Source organism: Sceloporus undulatus, chromosome 5, assembly GCF_019175285.1.
Source record: "Sceloporus undulatus isolate JIND9_A2432 ecotype Alabama chromosome 5, SceUnd_v1.1, whole genome shotgun sequence".
Taxonomy (NCBI): domain Eukaryota; kingdom Metazoa; phylum Chordata; class Lepidosauria; order Squamata; family Phrynosomatidae; genus Sceloporus; species Sceloporus undulatus.
In genome coordinates, this window is record NC_056526.1 from 90,787,954 (window position 1) to 90,807,123 (window position 19,170).

The window sequence follows — 19,170 nt, forward strand, 5'->3', positions numbered from 1 at the left end:
TCCCTGGACCCACGGCAGTTACCCACCCATGTTTTAGGGTAAGCCAAGGCAATGTACAACAAAACATAGAACACAAAAATAAAAAAGAGCAAGAGAAACAACAGCAAGAAGAATTAACAATTACAGACAAAAAACACTCCAGGTTGAATCTCCCTTATCAGGAATTCAGAAATCCAAAATATTCCAAAATCCAAAATTGTCCACATGGGTGGTTGAGATAATGACACCTTTGCTTTCTAATGGTTTGGTGAACATAAACTTTGTTTCATGCGCAAAATTTTATGTTTAGACTTGAGTTCTCTAAGATATCTCATTATGTATATGCAAATATTCCAAAATCCAAAAAACTCCAAAATCCAAAGCACTTCTGGTCCCAACAATTTCAGATGAGGGAGACTCAACCTGAAATTACACAATGGCCTCAGTAGAAGCCCAGCTTAGTAAACAGGTGTACTTAGGGCCTACATGAAACCTGGCTTGGCAGACATGAAATGAAACAATTCTACACAAAGCAAAGACACTTCAAGCTGAGTATTCCGTATTTGGAAAACCAAAATACTCCAGAATCCAATAGTATCCACACAGGTGGCTGATGGTTTGCTTTGTTTTCTGATGTTTCAATGTACACATACTTTGTTTCATGCACACAATTACTCAAATATTGTGTATTAAATTACCTTCAAGCTATGTGTATAAGGATGTATAGGAAACATATATAAATTTTGTATTTATAGACTATGTATATGGAAATATTCCAAAAATCAAACTAAAATAAAATTTTAAAAAATCCAAAATCCAAAACACTCCAGATTCCAAGCATTTCAGATAAGAAATACTCAATCTGAACTAAGAAGACCCTGTAAAAAGGTGAATTGTTGTCCTTTGTTTAAGTGTACCATCCTCACAGGAGCTGGTCAAATATGTCCAATGGCTCAACAAATTGCCTTCTTTTATTGGCTGCTTAAGAGTTCAACAACATAAACAGGGCAGGGGAAGGAAAGAAGATATCAACCAGCCAGAAAATCATGCAGTTCTTAGATGTTAGGTCTGAGTTTGACTTGGTGAATCAAAGTTATACAAATCTGCTACAGAACATGCATGACTGAGCACATCAGTACTACCTTGTTCAGCTCTGGGGGGACATGATCCTCTGACATCCTTAGCATGGCTGGAAAATAAAAATGTGACCAAGACAATCTGAAGAGATCATTTTACATTTCCTTCCTACAATTTCACCCTCGCATAAAAATAAAAAGTTGTGAGTCAGAAAGTAGGAAGATCATTTTTCCAAAGCTACAGCTAGAATAAGAGACCATGCAAACAAAATGCTTGCATGCTAGTAATAACTGTGCAACCAACCAGTCTCTACATGCTGGAAGCAATCCTTTGTAACTGTATCTTTCATTCTCCCAAGTCACAAAGTGAGGACTAAATATTTATAATATACAAGAATATGTTGTTGTCAGTGGAATTCCATATTTGGCAAGATTCTTTAATATGTCAGAAATTAAAACCATCTGCAAGTCTGTAAACATAATGGTAGAGACTTCAAAACAATGATACAGTGGGCTCTTGGTACCCACTGGGATTTTGTTCCAGGATCCCCTGTGGATACCAAAATCTGTGGATGCTCAAGTCCCATTATATACAATGGCATAGTAAAATGGTGTCCCTTATGACACCATTTTATGACATAAAATGGTAAACTCAAGGTTTGCTTTGGGGGGTGGAGTAGAGTATTTTCAAGCTATGATAGTTGAAGCTGTCTTCATGAAGGAAAGGAATGACATTTTTCCATTCATGGTGGTGTGGGCATGTCCACTCAGTGGAAAAGGCAAGTGATGACAGATCAGAACCGTGTCTTCAAGGGTGTAGTGAAAGGCAACCATTTACCAATATGAATAACTAGAAAGATGCTCCTAGTGGTAGCAGCTATTGAGGATTAAGCTCTGCTCCATCATCTACACGGTCTCCACTATTACAGTATGTTTATTTTTAGTTCCTCTTGAGTGAGACAAAAAGCTGGGAAACTGGCATATGTAATTAGTACCACTTTACTTACCCACATAAAGCCACCGGAAAAAAGCTTTGAAATTTTTCATACTGCTGTCTATAACTCTGTAGAGAAAGCATAAGGAATGGCATTTTATTATTATTTCAAACATGGCTTCAGCAACATTCTAAAGGGCTACCTTTCTCATTAATGTCCCCATCAACTCAAAGAAGGGAAAGATTTCTAGGCACACTGACTTGAATTTCACATATGGGCATGGCAAAAGTCTTCCACAGAGCCTATGGATGCTTAACTTGGGCCAGTTTTTATCAAAAAGTTTGCAGATGAGAGCAACTTTAAAAGATGCATCTAAACTGGAGTTTCACACTACTAGCATCCACTTTAACCCATTCTTCTTCCCCAACATGTATAGTGACACAATGCTTCAGAGTATTTAAAGTATATTTCATATATTATATTATTAATCCTTACAGTAACTTTCTAAGTGGCCACTTAACAAGGCAAGCTGTTTCTTCAGTGACTAAAAAAATGAGGATTAGCTGCCAAAAATAAAACTCAGCTGCATGCAGCTGGATACTAAAACACTGGAATGGCAAATTATTTTGGACAACATCCTCATATATTCCAGCCACTGAATTAATCAACAATGTTAAAGAAAAAATCCTTTGTGCATAATAATCTTGATTAATACATACTGAAGTAGCTCATTTCCTTTCAGGATGAAGGAACCCACTGCAGTTATTGCTTCTGTAAAGAAAGAGTTAACAGTTACATAAAGTCAGCTGAATTTGTTATCAATATAGGCCAGCTAGAAAGTTAATCATGTACCTTCTATTCCTGATGCATCCAGTCCCAGACACTCATACTTTTGTTTCCATGATGCCATTCCTTTCAATTCACTTAAATGGTATAGTAAGGCTTCAGAGCCACTATTAAAGCAAGATGACAAAATTGCTGAATAAAAGACTTGACATCACACTCAATATGACATTAATTGTTCTTTTTTTAAAAGATGTTTTTAGAGAATCCTTTCCCCCCTGGAATTTGCCTAGCAGACGACTAGAACAGACAAAGTGGGACAATGTACAGCTTGTTATGCCTAATTTTGTACAATGCAGGGATGGAGAATAGGAGTAAGGAGTAAGATGTTTTTACAGGAGTAGGAGTACGAGTAATACTCAGAAAAAATATCTTACTCCAGAATAGGACAAGGAGTAACTCCAAAATCATCCCAGCCCTGACACAATAGCCCTTCCACATTTGCTGGGGATTAGAGTGAAGGACCCCGTGAATGTGGAAAAAAACGCAAATAAAAAAACCCCATTCATTTTACCTGAGAGAAAACCTCTCTAGGAATCTCCAGGTCATCCAGTGCAACTCTGTGGTCATCGTCTCCCAGAAGTTGATCCTATAATCATGGTGGAAGACCTACAAAAGCCTAGAGAAGTGTTTTCTTTAGGAGTTTTTAGGTTCTCCAGCACAACTCTATGGTCAACTTCCAGTAGAGTTGCACTGGAGGACCTAGAGATTCCTAGAGACAACATGTTAATCAAAAGTGCAAATAATCAAATCTGCAAAAGTCAAATCTGCAGATGTGGAGGGCCACCTGTACTTCTTTTAATGCTTCTTTATTATGAAGCTGGGTGCCTTGACAGCTTCATGGAGCACTGTTTTTGCTGGTTATAAATTTTACATAATTTCTGCAGAGTTCACCAATTCTGTCAAGCCAGACCTAAGAGGCACTTGTATATGTGGGGACTCTAAACTTTCCCTACTAGGAAAAACAAGGATTACTTGTGATAGTTCTCCTTCATGTTTTATGGTCTTATTAACATTCCAATATTAACCGTTTACCAGCATTAGAAATATCCTTGTTAATCAACTAAAAATGCATCTTTACAATCATCCTCCCTATCCTGACACATTGGCTAGGCTGCCTGGGGAAGATAGGAGTAGTAACTCAACACATCTAGAAGGGATGTCTTACCAACATATTTACTTCCAAATGAGTGGTGAGATTTTTACCTTTGCAAGTGACTTATGACAAGCTTCTGAATACTGGAGTATGAGGATTCCATGGACTGGCCAAGTTTTTTTAAGCCCTGTTGGAAGAGACGTTGCATTTATCAGTGCAAGTTAACCAAACGGCATTAAAAAAATACAGCATACAACACACATATTAGCATACCTTTACTGTTAGCTGATTCATCAAGAGTGCTTGAAGCTCAAGACTGTGTACCAAAATAAATAAATAAATAAAAATACAAGCAGTTACATTTTACTTTTTCATCTTGAATAATGCACAATTCTGACAAAAAAAAGCTAATACCTACCTAGCTTTGCCCCACAACAGTAACTGCATGAATTCATCTTGTACAGAAGTGGTTGTATTTTTTTCCTGCAAACAGAAGACTGAAGTATGAACACACTTTAGGACTTCTATCTAAATATATTATACCATGATATTGCATCACACTATAGAGCATGGGTGCCCATCCTGGGGTGCCCATACCCCCAGGAAGTAAGAGATGGGATTTCACGATGTGCAACAAAGATACTTATGTGACTCTAGATGCAATTATCTTTGGTCAGTCAAGACAAAATCTAGGAGTTGCCTGAAACCATAGGAAGTTCTCAGGATCGCAGTCAGTGAAACAGTTCCGTGTTTTGACAAAATCATGAATGAGAAGCAAGAGCAAAGAAGTACAGTGTGCCCATGCCATAAGCAGGTGCAACATATGCAGCTTTCACCATACGCTGAAAGCCACATACGAAGAAGCAGCATCGCATGCCGGAAAGACTAATGGTGCATGTGCCTGTGACCATTGCCTGGATTAAGTTTCAATTTGTTTGCCCTCATCCAATCCATTACTGATGACAGGCACATGAAAAACAAATTAGATCTACTGGGAAATAGTCTATCCATTCCTGCAGTAGCCCAGTGTAAATTTATCACTTTGTCTGGCCCATCTAGCATAACACTGCTCAGTTCTGCATGCCTACGATTCTGTATAACAGAGGCACTGAATGTGTAGTCCTCCAAATTTTGTTGGACAATAACCCTAGCCACCACAGATAATGGTGTGCAACAATGCAAGCTGTAGTCCAACAGCATCTGAAAGGCCACATACATATTCATTACCTGTAAAGTCTCTTACAGAGATTTCCTACAACTCCAGTAGCATGTTTCTTCCAATCAAAATGTTGCACACACAGAAAGCTCTACTTAGGGTGTTCCTTTTTGTATTACAATTCCTTTTTGTACTTTGTATTAAAATACTTGATTTTTGCACGCACTGTGTGTATACTAGTCACCTATGTAACTGGGATTGGCTATTTTTGAACACAGCACCAACAACTGTGCTAATAACCTAGCTCCTATTCCTAATATGGGTAAGAAACACTATGTGTGGCTTTTGCAACAGCTATATTTGAAATGAAAACGTTTTGACAATACCTGTACAAATTTGGTTAGCCGTGAATCCATTTGCATCAATATTTCTTCCCAAGCTTCACACATACATGTCAGAGAAAGCTTTATATACTACTTACAAATAGAGAAAAAGAAAAAATTATTTTCTCATCATACTGGTAACCAAAGCCATTTTTACAGAAAGATTTTAATAATTTAAATCAATCAGTATTTATATACAGTTTTCCCACACAGTTGCAATACCACCACCATCAAACAAGATGAAAAGATTATAGACTGAAATTTCAAATGACATAAATCCAGGATTACCATCTGTCTCTGATTCCAAATTCCATCCAGAAAAAACACACCATACTGACAGCTTGAACCCCATTACATGGAAGTATCTTAATTTCAATTAAATTTACTTCAATGTAAGGCGCTGGGCTCTAGAAAAAAGGAGCACTTTTTCTGCAAATGATTTGGTCTAGAGCACAACCTGTTCCTGGGTCAATATGAAGAAGGGGATCATTTGAAGACCATACCTGCAGAAGAGTTGAAATATGTGTAAATTTTCGAGCCATCCGAGTCACTTCTGGTAAATAGGTGGATAACAGACTTGTGTCCAACTGTATCAGAGAACAGAGTTGTGATCAATGGATATAACATGTTCAGCACAGATATCTAGAGTAACAAGGAAGGATGAGTAAATACAACTATGGCTCTGTTCAGTATCCATGTGCATCAAATGTGCAAAGGGGCTACTGAAAATGTCAGACCGACTCCCCACTCAATGCTATCTGAGGCACTTGTCATGGCTGACTGACGTACAAGTAGTATCAGCAAATATGTGTGTGCATATGGCTAAATTGCCACAAAAGACAGGAATCCTGATTAATTAGGGTTACCACCCCCAGAGAGGAAGCTTTGTGGATAATATGTTCTCCAAAGGTGTGATCAACATGCTCTAATATTTATGGAGAGGAGCTAGCCCACCATTTCTATCATATTTGTGGCAGCTATTAGTACTGCACAATTAAATTACAATTAAAATCTTATTTCCCTGCTCCTTAGAATTATAAATATTTCACTTGGGTTTCCCAAAACTGCATCTCTGCAAAATGCTTTTGAGAAATCTTTTTCTTAGAAAAATTGTATTACATACATTTAACATTTAATTCTTTAGAATTATTAGTCTGTGTCAGTAGTGTAATCACATATTTGAAATAATTTCAGTGAACAGTTAAGCAAATTATTCTCAACTGGTCAGCAAATGCTTGTAATATGCAAAGCTGGAGCACATTTTTTTTTCCTAGGGAGAGGTTGAAGAGGTTGGAAGTTTTAAATTTTATGAGGAAATGCAACTTTGCTTGCAAAAAATGTTAGTTGTATGGAACTGATCAGTGATAAATGTTCCTTTAACATAATACTAAACCTCAGAGATGTCAAGAGAAATTGACAATAAATTCAGAAGCACACTAACATATGGCCTCATTTGCCACAGAATAAATTTTTAAAAGGGCTGTTGTGATGGCTGCTTCTTTAGAAAGTTCACACACATTTGTATCGTTTATATTAATGAATGCAGCTAACCAGAACATTTATGTAATCATTATATTTCTCATTATCAGACACTTGGGGAAAACCAGAATTTCATAATGTTTTGTTTTTTGGATCACACTTCCCAGAATCCATAGTCAGAACACCAATGCTAACTTAGAGGTTGTTTAAAACACACACACACACACAGAGAGCTATTCTTAACTCTGGAGAAACCGAAAGAATTGTTATTTTGCCCTCTGGTGACCTTCCCAGAAGCAACCGGTCAGGTATTATAAAGCCAGAATGTTGTGATCTTAACCAGTGAGGTGAACCTTAAGCTTGTTGTTCAGACAGATTGCAACATACTCACTGAAGAAATGAAGCAACTGAGACTTATCTCCCTCACCCCCCCAAAAAAATTGCTGCTGAGTTTCCCTGCAGTTTTACTCACTTGGAAATAGGTTATTTCTGGCTCGCTCTGTGGAGAAACCTCTGCTTTTGTAATAACTGATAGTGATTTCAAGTCACTGGACAAGGACAGTGCAAGACATGAGCCAATCACCTGCAAAATCCATGGTACATATTAGAAACCAATGTATAGTATTTAGGTACACACTATGTTGCACGTGATTATTCTATCCATTTCCTCCCTCCCTGTTTTAAAAGTGAGGCTGTACAGTATTCAAAACACAATTCTATGAATTTCTATGCAAAGCAATCCTTAGCACTGTCAGTGGAGTTTTTTTCTGAATAATGTTTGTGCATGTACACTAAAACCTGTTAAAAATAGTAACACAGAGCTTACAAAGGTTTTGTTTGTTTTCTGTATTTATCATAAAGAAACCCAGCTTAGTGGTAGAACATAATTTATTTTGATCAGGGTTTCTGTATTTCATACTCCAGTTGGTGATCTGCTGACATAAATATAAGTCATAAACAGGATCAAAACGCATAGCCACCATAAAGGAATAAGGAAGCAAGACAAGCAAAATCCTTAGTGAGTCAAATCGCCATATGATGCCAGCTTAGAAGATATTTGTCAAACAGGGCATAATGCGAGGGTCCTACAAAATGGGTTTCAAAGAAACATCTGGATTCTCTATATCCAAACCTTGCTTTGTGTGATAAAAAAGAGCTGTATTAACAATAATAATTCAAAAAAACTGTCAAGAATTAAGGGGCACTTAGTTTTAGAAATATTGTACAGAACAGACTTTGATGTTAACAAAATCCTGTATAAAGACTTGAAATGCAAGACAAAACCAGAACTTTTCTATACAGAAAGCCTGACATAGCCTGTGCCATTAGATGTGGAAAGAAGGGCAATTGTATTAACATGATAGTAAATTATGTTTTAAAATCGGCTCAGTTTTCTTGTGCTATGACTGAATCTCTTCATCACTTCAAAGCTCTGTATTGAAATTTGTTTTCTAAACTGCAAAACATTCTCAGTCTTGATTGAAAAATAATTTGCTGCGTGTCTATACTCTCGTACAAGGTGGGCAACTGCGAAGCGGGAGAGGGTCAATTTTTGCTCCATCCCCCTATGGGCTGCACCAAACGCCCATTTATTTTTCTGGGCAATGTTTCACCCCATAATACATTAAAAATGCTACAAAATGCAACCATTTTGCTCCACCAACTACTTCTCATATACCTTCAAACCAGAAGAACCCTGGACTACGGCATAATCTACCACAGCAGGTAAATTATGAACCACTTTGGGGAGGTCATTCCTACCCATGCTGAACATATCGTAAGTATTAAAAGATCTATATACCCCTGTTATTGTGGCGATCTTATACATTCCGTAAGCGTAGATCTCAATAAATCCATTGTTGCCTCCAAGCACCAGAGCATTCAGCCTATTTTTAAAAAGAGAAAAAAGAAATATGAATTCACTGTACTTAAGAAACAGAGCTACGCTATTCATTTCTCCTGCATCTTTCCTTAATTTTTTTATATATGACTCAACCCTAAACCTGGCTTAGGTCATTTTACGAGTTCAAAATACATTATGAAATAAAATATAAATCAACTGGAAAATAAAACCACCAACAGTAAGTAATAACATTTTGTAACACTTTAAATACTTTAGATTCTTGGGGAAAATTAGGCACAAAATAGAAAAAAAATTGATACCAAATAGAAAAAAATCCTGATGCTAGGCAAGACTCCCTAAGGGAAGGACTCCATAGAATGTGTCAAACCAGAAAAGGTTCTACTTTCACTCTCTTTGGATGTCAGACAGTGGAACAACATCCACTGAAGCACCAACCTCCCTCTCCTGAGATATTTGGGGAGGGGGGTTGGGGGGGATTATGGTAATTTGTCTTCTCTTTCATCTCAATTACCTTGGGGCCTTTAAAAAGCTGCCCTAGCTCATGTGAGAAGTTGTGTGACATGAGCTCAGAGACTGAATTTGTTGTGCTTAGTAACAGAAACATTCGTCAGTAAGAGCTGGATCTTCCAGTTACTCAGAGAGACCACAAAGGTGGGTACTAAACCTGCTATCTGACTTTAATGACTGGACACACACACACCCAGCGAAAGAGATACTAACCAGGAACAGGACATCACACTGGAAAAGCACAGCAGTTTTTATTATGTCCTGTCCAAATCTAATGTTACGCCTCTCGTAACACTATTGGGTTTGATGCAAAGGTCAATTTCATTTTGCACTGTTGTTGTTGTTTACTGCCTTCCCATCGATCTCAACCCATGGTGACCCTATGGCTGGGACATCTCCAGGCCCCCCATCATCTACTGCTCTGCCCAATTCTTGCAAACTCATATTCGTGGTCTCTATAAATAAGTCCATCCATCTAGCATGTGGCCTTCCTCTCTGTCTACTTCCCTCCACTTTTCCTAACATAATGTCTTTTCCAACGATTCATTTCATTCTGCATAACAGTGCATAATCTGAGCAGACCACAATTAAAAGCTGTATTAAACAAAATGCTGCTGATGTCCACTTCTCTAACAACTACAAAGACAATTGATCCTTTCCAGCTCTCTTGTTAAACTGTCAAGAAACTAATCGCTACAAGGTTAGTCACTTGTTTTTATCCAACTGATTAAATTTAGAGGAGCATGTACACATCATATTAAGCCAACACCAGTTTGGTGCCCCTTTGAAGAAAGTGAAAGAATATTTGAATTGCAATGAATGAATGCTACAAACAACAGCCCTACCCCTTCTGGTTTCCTCACTAGCAACTGGTATTCCAATTTATACTGCCTCTGAGTCTGGAGAGTTTGGAGCATTTAGCTATCATGACCAAGGGCTCTTGGTGGACCTCTCCTTCACATTATCTAGCCCCCTTTTAAAGCCACCATGTAGTGGCCCTTAACACATTCCATGCATGTTATATATTGGATGGTAACTGCCAAGTCCCATGAGAAGGGAGTCAAACAAGAAAATGATAGCTTGAGAGTCAGCTTTAAGGCCATTATTTTTGTTTCTTCTTACAGCAACTAACACATCAGAATCAGAACAAGTACTTTTTAAAAATTTTCATCAATTCAAAATTGCTTTCTGCTGATTTGATCAAATAATGTTTTACCTGATCAATCTACCAAGTATAGTTTGCTGAACTGCTTTATATGCACCATAAATCCAAACTATTTTCTCTTCCCACTTCCTGTATCTACAAATAAGCCAATGGTATCATTAAAAACCATTTACCTGACATCACCCATGAGTTTCATAATCTCATCTGATTTTTCTTCACTAAAAAAATAATGTTAACATATCAGTTGCAAGATACTTACTCTCAAAAATTCATAATAAATAAATAAAAGGAAAGAATCAGAAAAAGAGTTGTACCTGAAAATTTTTGCAGTGGTACTATAGCTATAATTTAAAAAGAAGAAAGGTCAAGCACATTCAGTGATATCTTCTTGGTAAAAGCACATTGTACATTTATGTAAATAATAACCAAAAATCATTTTAAATATTTGGCACAAAGCATACAGGCAGTATCATCAAAAGGATATGGAAATCAAGCTATGAAAATGCTCCAGTAATGAAATATTTCCCCTACCACACACTACCTCATGGAAATCAAGCCCCAGATCACAGGCAGAATAGAATGAAGCGTTTACAACTACATAAGGGCTTTATCTCAGTGATAGGACACAAGCTTAGCATACAAAAAGCTGCTGCAATCTCCAGGCACAGTTTATAGGTACTGGAATCCAACCAGCACAGAAAATGCTAAGCTGAATGGACCAATAGATATTGCTTCAATATAATGCAGTTTCTTATGTTCCTACACTCCTGTCAGCCTGAGGTGCCTAACAAAAGTAGTTGAAATAGTAAAGCTTAAGCAAATGGTCTCAGAAATAAACCCCAGTCACTTTAATGGGGCTTATGCCCTGGTGTGTGACTTGCAATCCGGTGCACAGTGACCTGATCTAGCTCATTAGAACTGACCTGTGAATAGACAGGATGAGAGAATGCACTGTGAAAATAATCTAGAAATAAGTAGGGGACATCAGGCATTGAAAGCACATCTCAAGTTCCAAATATAAACAGAAACTACCCCAGAAACTACCTTGATTTAACTTCTCAGTGCTTGCAAGAACAAATAGGCTTGCCATACTTGTTTTGGTACCTCAAGGTCATTACTAAGAGCTCTGCTGAATCCTAGGTAATAAGCCTGGATAACATGACACTCACTTCTTTGGCAAGGCAGGCAGTTTAGGAAGAAGAAGGTTGGATTCATCTTCAGCATTATAAAATGAAGTTAGGACACTGAAATGAAATCAGAGACTATTAATTTTACTGCCATTGATTCTAAAAATAAAATGTCATGTGTGAAAGGAATGGTTGAAATACGGGAGTATATACATTCTAGCTTGGCAGGATGAATCCAACGATTTTGTTGTCCAACACAGAGCAAAAAAAAAAAAGGCAAACGTTTACCTCCAAATCAATGTACACAGTACCTAAAACTATAGCATGGTGCCTCATGGTATATGAAGCAGAAAATCCCACAAGTATCTCTCCCACCCTTTGATCCAGGAGTCATACAGAAATAATAAGTGAAATAACTAAAAACATGCAGCTCTTTCACATAAATAAAAATATGCTGTGTTAGTGAAGCACCCCACTCTGCCTAATGGCATGGTTGGCCCTGCTGCTTGGGTCATCTGGAAGGAATTTCTATCACACAGGTTACTAGATGAGTGCTCATCAATAAGCTTTTGTCTCATACCTACCTGCTTTCTTCTGTAACTTCCATCCAGTGCATATAAGTAATAGGAGAAGCCACTGAGAAAGAATGCAAGCTCTCTGGTTTCTCCACATCACACAGGATGACTCTCTTAGTATCAGCCAGTCCGAAAGCCAAAACTACAGAAGGAAACAAAAAACATCACAATATACAATGCAAACAAGACAGCCACTTCAACATACTTCAACTAAAGAAAACAACAGACTTTACAAATAATTGGAATATTCATTTCCTATGTAAAATATGTTCTATAATATATATATATATAAATGTAGTCTGGACTCCTAGCCAAATCAATTAGTCCAATGGTTCTAAAATTTACACATCTGTTGAGTTAAATATTAAATTTACTTAAAAAGAACTGTTTAATTTGAACAATGTTATTTTCTTATAAAATGTTAAAATATGAATATACATGAATATACAAATGAAAATAAGCACACTAAGCAAACAAAACATTTTTATTCATAAATTATGTCAAGTGGGGAGGCACAATATTCTCATGTAAGCACGAAGGGGTAAAAAGTTCGAGAATCATTGCATTAGCCATAACTTTAGTACCAAACTAAATAGTGTTTTTTTAAAAGCTTGGCAAGCAGGATGAGTCTTTCAGAGTGAAAGGCTGATATGTTCTTTAAGATTAGTAATCACTTTAAATATAAGGCATAAGATAAATCATCTTTTTTACACTTTACTTTTGCCATCTGGTCTCCACGCAAGGGCTGTCACTTCTTTCCCTGTACTGTCACTTGGTGGCAGACTCCAGACTCGCTGAAAGTTTGCTAGCCGGTGAAGTAAAACCTAGGAAGATGTTGGTGAAAGGGGTAGAAAGATTAAATCCTCCTATCTCCAGCTGAAAGCAATTTTGTAGAACACATAATGGGGTGGGATGGATGCAATATGATTCTAATGCAGCCATCATTTTGCAACCATCATTTGTCCCAAAAATACATGTAAAGAGGGTTATGGCAAGATAAGAAACATAATTAAATTTCTTAGGCATAAGGCAATAAAAATGTAATAACGTAAGCAAGATTTTGTCCTAGAAAATCATGGCAACATGCTGAATTATAGTGAAATTCACCTCAAATAAATAAGAAGTAATTAATTTATTGCATTCATGCCCATCTGACCCTAAAGAGATCACAGGACTGCCCCACAGTCCCTCCACCTGGCACAGAGAGAACCCCAGTTCAGCTTAAATTTCAGCAAGGTTGCTGCACTGTGTACTTTTACACCACACTGTAGGCTTGTCACAGTAGCGTCAACCAAAATCATCCTCATTTCAATCATTCTCTTCTGGCCTTTGAGTCCAGTTTAATTTATTAGATAGGGTTTGCTTCTTCTACCCTATGCAGATATCTTCTGCCACAATAGCATACAAATGATGGCAGTGAGGGTCTCCACTCAAACAGCTGATCACACAGTGACCCCATTTCTACAATTTTTCTTCTACCCTTATATTTTAACAACAATTATTATTACACATCAAATACAGTTACTCTCTATAACATCAGTATGTCATGTTATATCTGCTGAGGAAGTTTAGAGAAATCAAGTAATTTCACATGCAACAAAATCACAGAAAGCAGGCCCAAAGCTTTTCAGCATCCCGTCTTTTCTAACTCCTCTCTTCAGCATTATTCCCTTTCCTTACCTCTCCAACTTTGTTTGCAAGGGCAATCAGATCCCTCTTGGGAGACCAGGCCATAAAAATGACCTCTTGGGGTAGTTGCTTCTCCCCAACCTGCCGGAAAGCAGGCATGGCTGCAGATGTAGCTACTCCCTAAAACCAAAAGATACAGAGCAGGATGGGGTTATCTTCAAATTCTCTTCTCAAACACATCACATTTACAACCATGCCAAAATAGCTGTACATTAAAAGCTAGCTTTTTATTGAGAACCATGAAGATGAATATAATATTCAACTTTCCTCTTAACTAGACTTTACATAATGAGAGTTTGATGGCACATTAAGCAATCTGAATATGCATCTGAAGTTCCCTTCTGTTATCTGCTAGCCACCAAAGGTCCTTGCCCTTGGCTCCTCAAATTTCATATATCTCCAATATTTTGGACGACTGGCCTAAATCTTACTGTCAGCCCAAATTGAATCAATTGTATTTACCTACAAGTTTACTTACCACTTGGCAGCTGATTCAATGGATCATTTGTAGATTAGGCTACAAATCAGCCAGTGTGTGTGTGTGTGTGTTCCTTGAAGACACATGTCAATTTACAGCAATCCTATGAATAACACATGGTTTTCTTAGGCAAGGAATACTCAGTAGCAGTTTGTCATGGTCCTATTCTGCAATATATCCTACAGCACTTGGTGCAGGTTCCATATCCTTGTCTGCTGCCTGTCTTAACAGAACAGCAGATGACAAGACATTGCTTAAACCTCTCCCTTCAGCCTTCAAGTCAGAATTGTTCTTGGCTACTTTTCTCCCCATGGGGAAGAGATGGAAAAACAGATAGTGAAGGAATAGCATTCTGAGTGGATAAACAAAGAAGCTGAAGAACCCCTTCCCACTCCATTCAAAACAAGTAGTCCAGTCTCTAGGGGAGAAGAGACAAGACATGGAACCATGTGTCATGTCATGCTTTGTTCTAAGCACCAATGGAGGACTTACTGTTTGCACCGAAGGTCAATTCATGTGAGCAGCCTTACATCTAAAACTGGAAAACAAAAATAACAGCAGGAATTATTTCTATTATCTTTCCCCTTGACCTCAGGGAAGAATACAGTGCATTGCAATCTGCTTTGAATCCTCCTTTCAAGTCTCATCACATAGAAACCATGCTCAGGCATTCACCTGAACATATGTGTGCTAAAATTGTGTAGCTGGAAGGGCCATACATCTAAGTCTTATCATTTGAGCATTATGTATTGAGAGTAAAGATCTAAAAAGAGTCTCTAAGCACATAGGCTGAATATGTTTAGCAGCCTCCCATGCAGTCAGAAACTTGGGAATTGTATATACTGCAGCCAGAATGCTACTGACAAGATTTATTTAATATCATCCATTCAACCATAGAAACCCACTTGGTGACCTTCGCCAAATCATACTCTTTCAGCCTCAAGGGAAGGCAATGCAAAACCCCTCTGAACAAATTTTGCCAGAAAAATAAATGTGCTTAATATCAGACAGATTTGGCAGGGCAATTTCCTGCCTCTTCCATCAATAGCATGAATAGTGCATGCTAGGTGTGCATATATTCAGTTACAAGACTGCGTTGCTCACTATGGATAGGATGCCTAGTCATTTTGTGGGAGAAACTAAACATTTGTGAGTAACATGAGCCACGATTCTGTCAAACACTTAGGCGGCACTGGAAGCATTACAACAATGGCACTTTTGCAAAAATGTCACATCAGGCTAGGAGCTAGTCATCTGCTTATTCAGAGCATCCTTGCCTCCATCATATGTGTAATATTTTCAAAATGACTCTCCATTTCTAACACTCTAACAGAAACAAAACCTTTCAGCTTGAACTCTTGAAGGTTTCAGGATATAGAACTAAACTTCAACACGAGGCCAGCAGTACCTGGCGAAGCGTTGCTTGTCGTGAATCAAATAAAATCAGTTTGGCGCAGCGGTTTGTGTGTCAAACTACGACTCTGGAGACCTGGGTTGGATTCCCTGCTTGGGCACAAAAACCCACTGGGTGACCTTGGGCAAGTCACATGCTCTCAGCCTCAAAGGATGGCCATGAATAAACTTGCAAAGAACACTCCACGGTAGGTTCGCCTTAGGGTTGCCATAAGTCAGAAATGACTTAAATGCACACAATACACATACCTATTTCTTTTAAAAGGTCCATTGTGTCCTCTATTTCTTTCAATGCGCAAAGGGATCTTGTATTTCCTCTGAGACTCACTGGAAGAAAGAAGCTGGGAGCATGGGTCTAGGAAAGCTCATGCTCCCAGCTTCTTTCTTCCAGTGAGTCTCAAAGGGGCTACAAGATCCCTTTGCAGGCTGATTTTCCAGACTACCTGGCTAGGCCTTTCTTTCAGATACCCCAATTCTATATGTGGGGTGTGTGTCTCTCTGTGGCTTTTCTGCCTTCAGCTATGATATGGTGCCCATGCAACAGGAGCAGTTTTGCCTCATTTCCCATGCTAGGGCAGCATCCCTTGGTGAAATCCTATTACTGAGAAGCAGCTTTAAAAGCATAAAACCCACACACTTCCCACTATTTCCCCCTGGTTATCCTTCCTTTCAGTGCACCCACTCCTTCTCCTCCTCTGATGGAAACAAGCCCAGATCCAGACCTGCTCCTTCCAGCACCTCCTTCCTCCTCTTTCTCTGCAAAGCAAGGAAACCCAGCTCCACTTCCTTCTCTGGCTTTTGGAAAGAGCATTAGTATCCAGTGCTTCCTGTGAGACATATTTGTGTTGCACCATCTAGTGGCCTAAAGGCCAACAGTGTGCATTCAAAGTTTGCCACCCAACAGGCCCAAATCTCTCTCTCTCTGGCTGCATCTGCACTGCAGACATAACCCAGTTTGACACTGCTTTAAGCACCCACGGCTCCATGCTGTGGAATTTTGGGATCTGTAGTTTGGTGAGCCATTCAACCTTCCCTGTCAAAACACTCTGGTGGCCCTCAGCAAACTACAGATCCCAGGAGTCCCTAGCATTGTGCCATGGCAGTTAAAGTGGTGTCAAACTGCATTGTTTCTGCAGTACAGATGCTGTCCAAATGTTTCGACATCTAAGGCGCTGTAGAAAAACATTGATTTTTATTTATTTTAATTAATCTGATTAATCTGTATAGCACTGTGCAAATAAAGTTTAATAATAATAATAATAATATGTAATGCAGCTCAACACCACTTTAGATGCTGTAGCCCCATCCTAGGAGATCCTGGGATTTTTTTTATATATATATAGTTTTACAAGGTCTTTAGCCTTCCGTCAAACAGTGCTGGTACATCACAAAACTACAAATCCCAGAATTCCATAGCATTGAGTCATGGAAGTTAAATTGGTGCCAGTAGGAGCTCAGAACTTCGTATCTGATAGGACAGCCATGGGTCTATCTCAAGACATGGTCCCACTCATGTTGCTGGACACACAGTGATTCCAAGCTGGTCGGGGATTCTGAGAGCTGAAGTCCACAGCAGCTGGAGGAGTGAAGTTTGATAACTGCTGAAGTCTAGATCTTGTTATCTATACAGGGATGGATGGTGGTGATCTGGGAATGTGATTTCCTTTCCATTGTCATGGGCAGGTTTAGATTTGCTGGGACTCAGCACCTTTGCAAGGACCCATTAAGATGGTCCACCCCAGGAGGCTTATGGATCCAGATGGACTCCTGATGGTCTTTGGGAAGTTTCCAGCTGCCTTGGCAGGAGAGCTTGTCAAAGTCCTGGTTGATCTCTGGAATGGGGAAATGACAGGGTAGTGAACATGATCACTTTTAAGCATCCCTTCTCACACAGTTGTGCTAAACCAGGCCCCTTGTTTTCTAAGGCGCTGGCAGCAATGAAACAGGCAACGGAGACTAGAGCGACAGTGAAGAAAACTCAGTGAATTCAACTGTAAGGCTAATGTCTATCTATGGGTAGGAAAAAAATGTTTCTGATTAACACTGTTGCATCCACGCAGAACTGTTCAGCAGAGCTGTTTTAATGGTTTAGAATTTATTACAATCTGGCTCAATGGCAAATGTAAACCACTCAACAGCACTGAACATTTCACAGATAAAATCACTCAGATTCGCTGTGACTGTATCAAAATACTTCCCTGGATCCTACCATACTGGACAAATGTAAACTACAAAGAAACCGGACTGGGGGAGTGTGTTGCTGCTGGTCCTGATGGACCTCTGTGACTTTCAATACCATCAACCAGGGTATCCTTCTAAGTAACCTTTCTGCAATGGGTGCCTAGTGCCTGGCAGCCAGGTTGACCAGATGTCATAACTGGAAAGCAGAACAAGGCACTAGAAAAATATGGGACATTAAAAAATAAAAACACTAATATGATTTCCATTCGTGCTTCTTTTGTCATGGTCAAAATGGAGGGCATTTTGGAATTCTTCCTGACAGAAAGGTGAAGTGTAGGATGTGTCCTGGAAATGGAGGATGTCTGCTCACCCTGCTGGTAGCTGTAATGGAGTGGATGAGGACAAACAAATTGAAACTTAATCCCGACAACAGATGATCCTGGTCAGTTGAAAAATAGATCTGGGAACAGGGATTCAGGTTGTGTTAGATGGAGTTACACTTCCCTTGAAAACACAGGCTTGCAGTTTGGGAGTACCTATAGACCTCTGCAGGAATTCAGTACCTATGGATAATGAATATGCATGGACTGGAGGCAGAACTTGCATCCTTCCCATTCCACAGGGATACAGCATCCAAGGATGCTAGACATCTAAACAGGCATTTAACTGAAATACCAGTTCTTGTAGCCATGCTGCATCTCCAGGACTTTACTAGCCAGAATATGGGCAATCGCAATTTATAATAGTCTCCAAATACAGCACAGAAGGAAACCATTTGCACAGTTCATGTTTATATGTGTAAAAACAGAAGAATTGGTCCACTAACCATTTGAGGAGTATAAAATATCTTATCTGGAACATTTACAAAAGCTATTTTGCTCCCCATTTCATTTTCTCTCTCTTTGCTCCACATTTGGCACTCCCTTGGAAGATCCACAGAGCCCGCATGGTATAATGGTTGGAGGACTGGACTCTGGAAACAAGGGTTGGAATCCTCACTCAGCCATGGAAACCCATTGAGAAAGTCACACTTCCTCAGTCTCAGGGGAAGGCAATGGCAAACTTCCTGTGAACAAATCTTTTCAAGGTTCCCTTTAGGTTCCCCTTAAGTCAGAAATGACTTTAAGGCACACAACAACAAGAACATCCACACTGAAACAACCAACTTACAATGCTTTGTAACACATTCTTAGCAAATCACAGTTTTCAGACTGTTCTAGCTGA

The 19,170-nt window shown here is 38.9% G+C and overlaps 1 protein-coding gene across 5 annotated transcripts in view; it reads right to left on the reverse strand.

Annotated features, from left to right (window-relative positions):
* The window catches only part of ANAPC4 (anaphase promoting complex subunit 4), a 29,671-nt gene extending 13,109 nt beyond the window's left edge, over positions 1-16,562 (reverse strand). Inside the window, exons 1-19 of one of the 5 annotated variants that reach the window (XR_006104146.1) lie at positions 15,761-16,020; positions 14,845-14,890; positions 13,866-13,994; positions 12,904-13,009; positions 12,195-12,327; positions 11,653-11,727; positions 10,798-10,824; positions 10,657-10,701; positions 8,749-8,833; positions 7,420-7,530; positions 5,972-6,055; positions 5,472-5,558; positions 4,348-4,412; positions 4,203-4,245; positions 4,040-4,116; positions 2,843-2,943; positions 2,710-2,761; positions 2,063-2,118; positions 1,122-1,168 (exon numbers count right to left, since the gene is read on the reverse strand). Coding sequence is in view for 4 of the 5 variants with exons in the window: in XM_042469290.1 (XP_042325224.1) it covers positions 1,122-1,168; positions 2,063-2,118; positions 2,710-2,761; positions 2,843-2,943; positions 4,040-4,116; positions 4,203-4,245; positions 4,348-4,412; positions 5,472-5,558; positions 5,972-6,055; positions 7,420-7,530; positions 8,749-8,833; positions 10,657-10,701; positions 10,798-10,824; positions 11,653-11,727; positions 12,195-12,327; positions 12,904-13,009; positions 13,866-13,973 (1,302 nt within the window). In the remaining variant the exon portion in view is untranslated. Of the gene's footprint in view, positions 1-1,121; positions 1,169-2,062; positions 2,119-2,709; positions 2,762-2,842; positions 2,944-4,039; positions 4,117-4,202; positions 4,246-4,347; positions 4,413-5,471; positions 5,559-5,971; positions 6,056-7,419; positions 7,531-8,748; positions 8,834-10,656; positions 10,702-10,797; positions 10,825-11,652; positions 11,728-12,194; positions 12,328-12,903; positions 13,010-13,865; positions 13,995-14,844; positions 14,891-15,760; positions 16,021-16,487 lie in introns of those variants that run through there. The other 4 variants (XM_042469290.1, XM_042469291.1, XM_042469293.1 and 1 more) reach the window with 4 other exon arrangements.
* Positions 16,563-19,170: the final 2,608 nt, after the last annotated feature.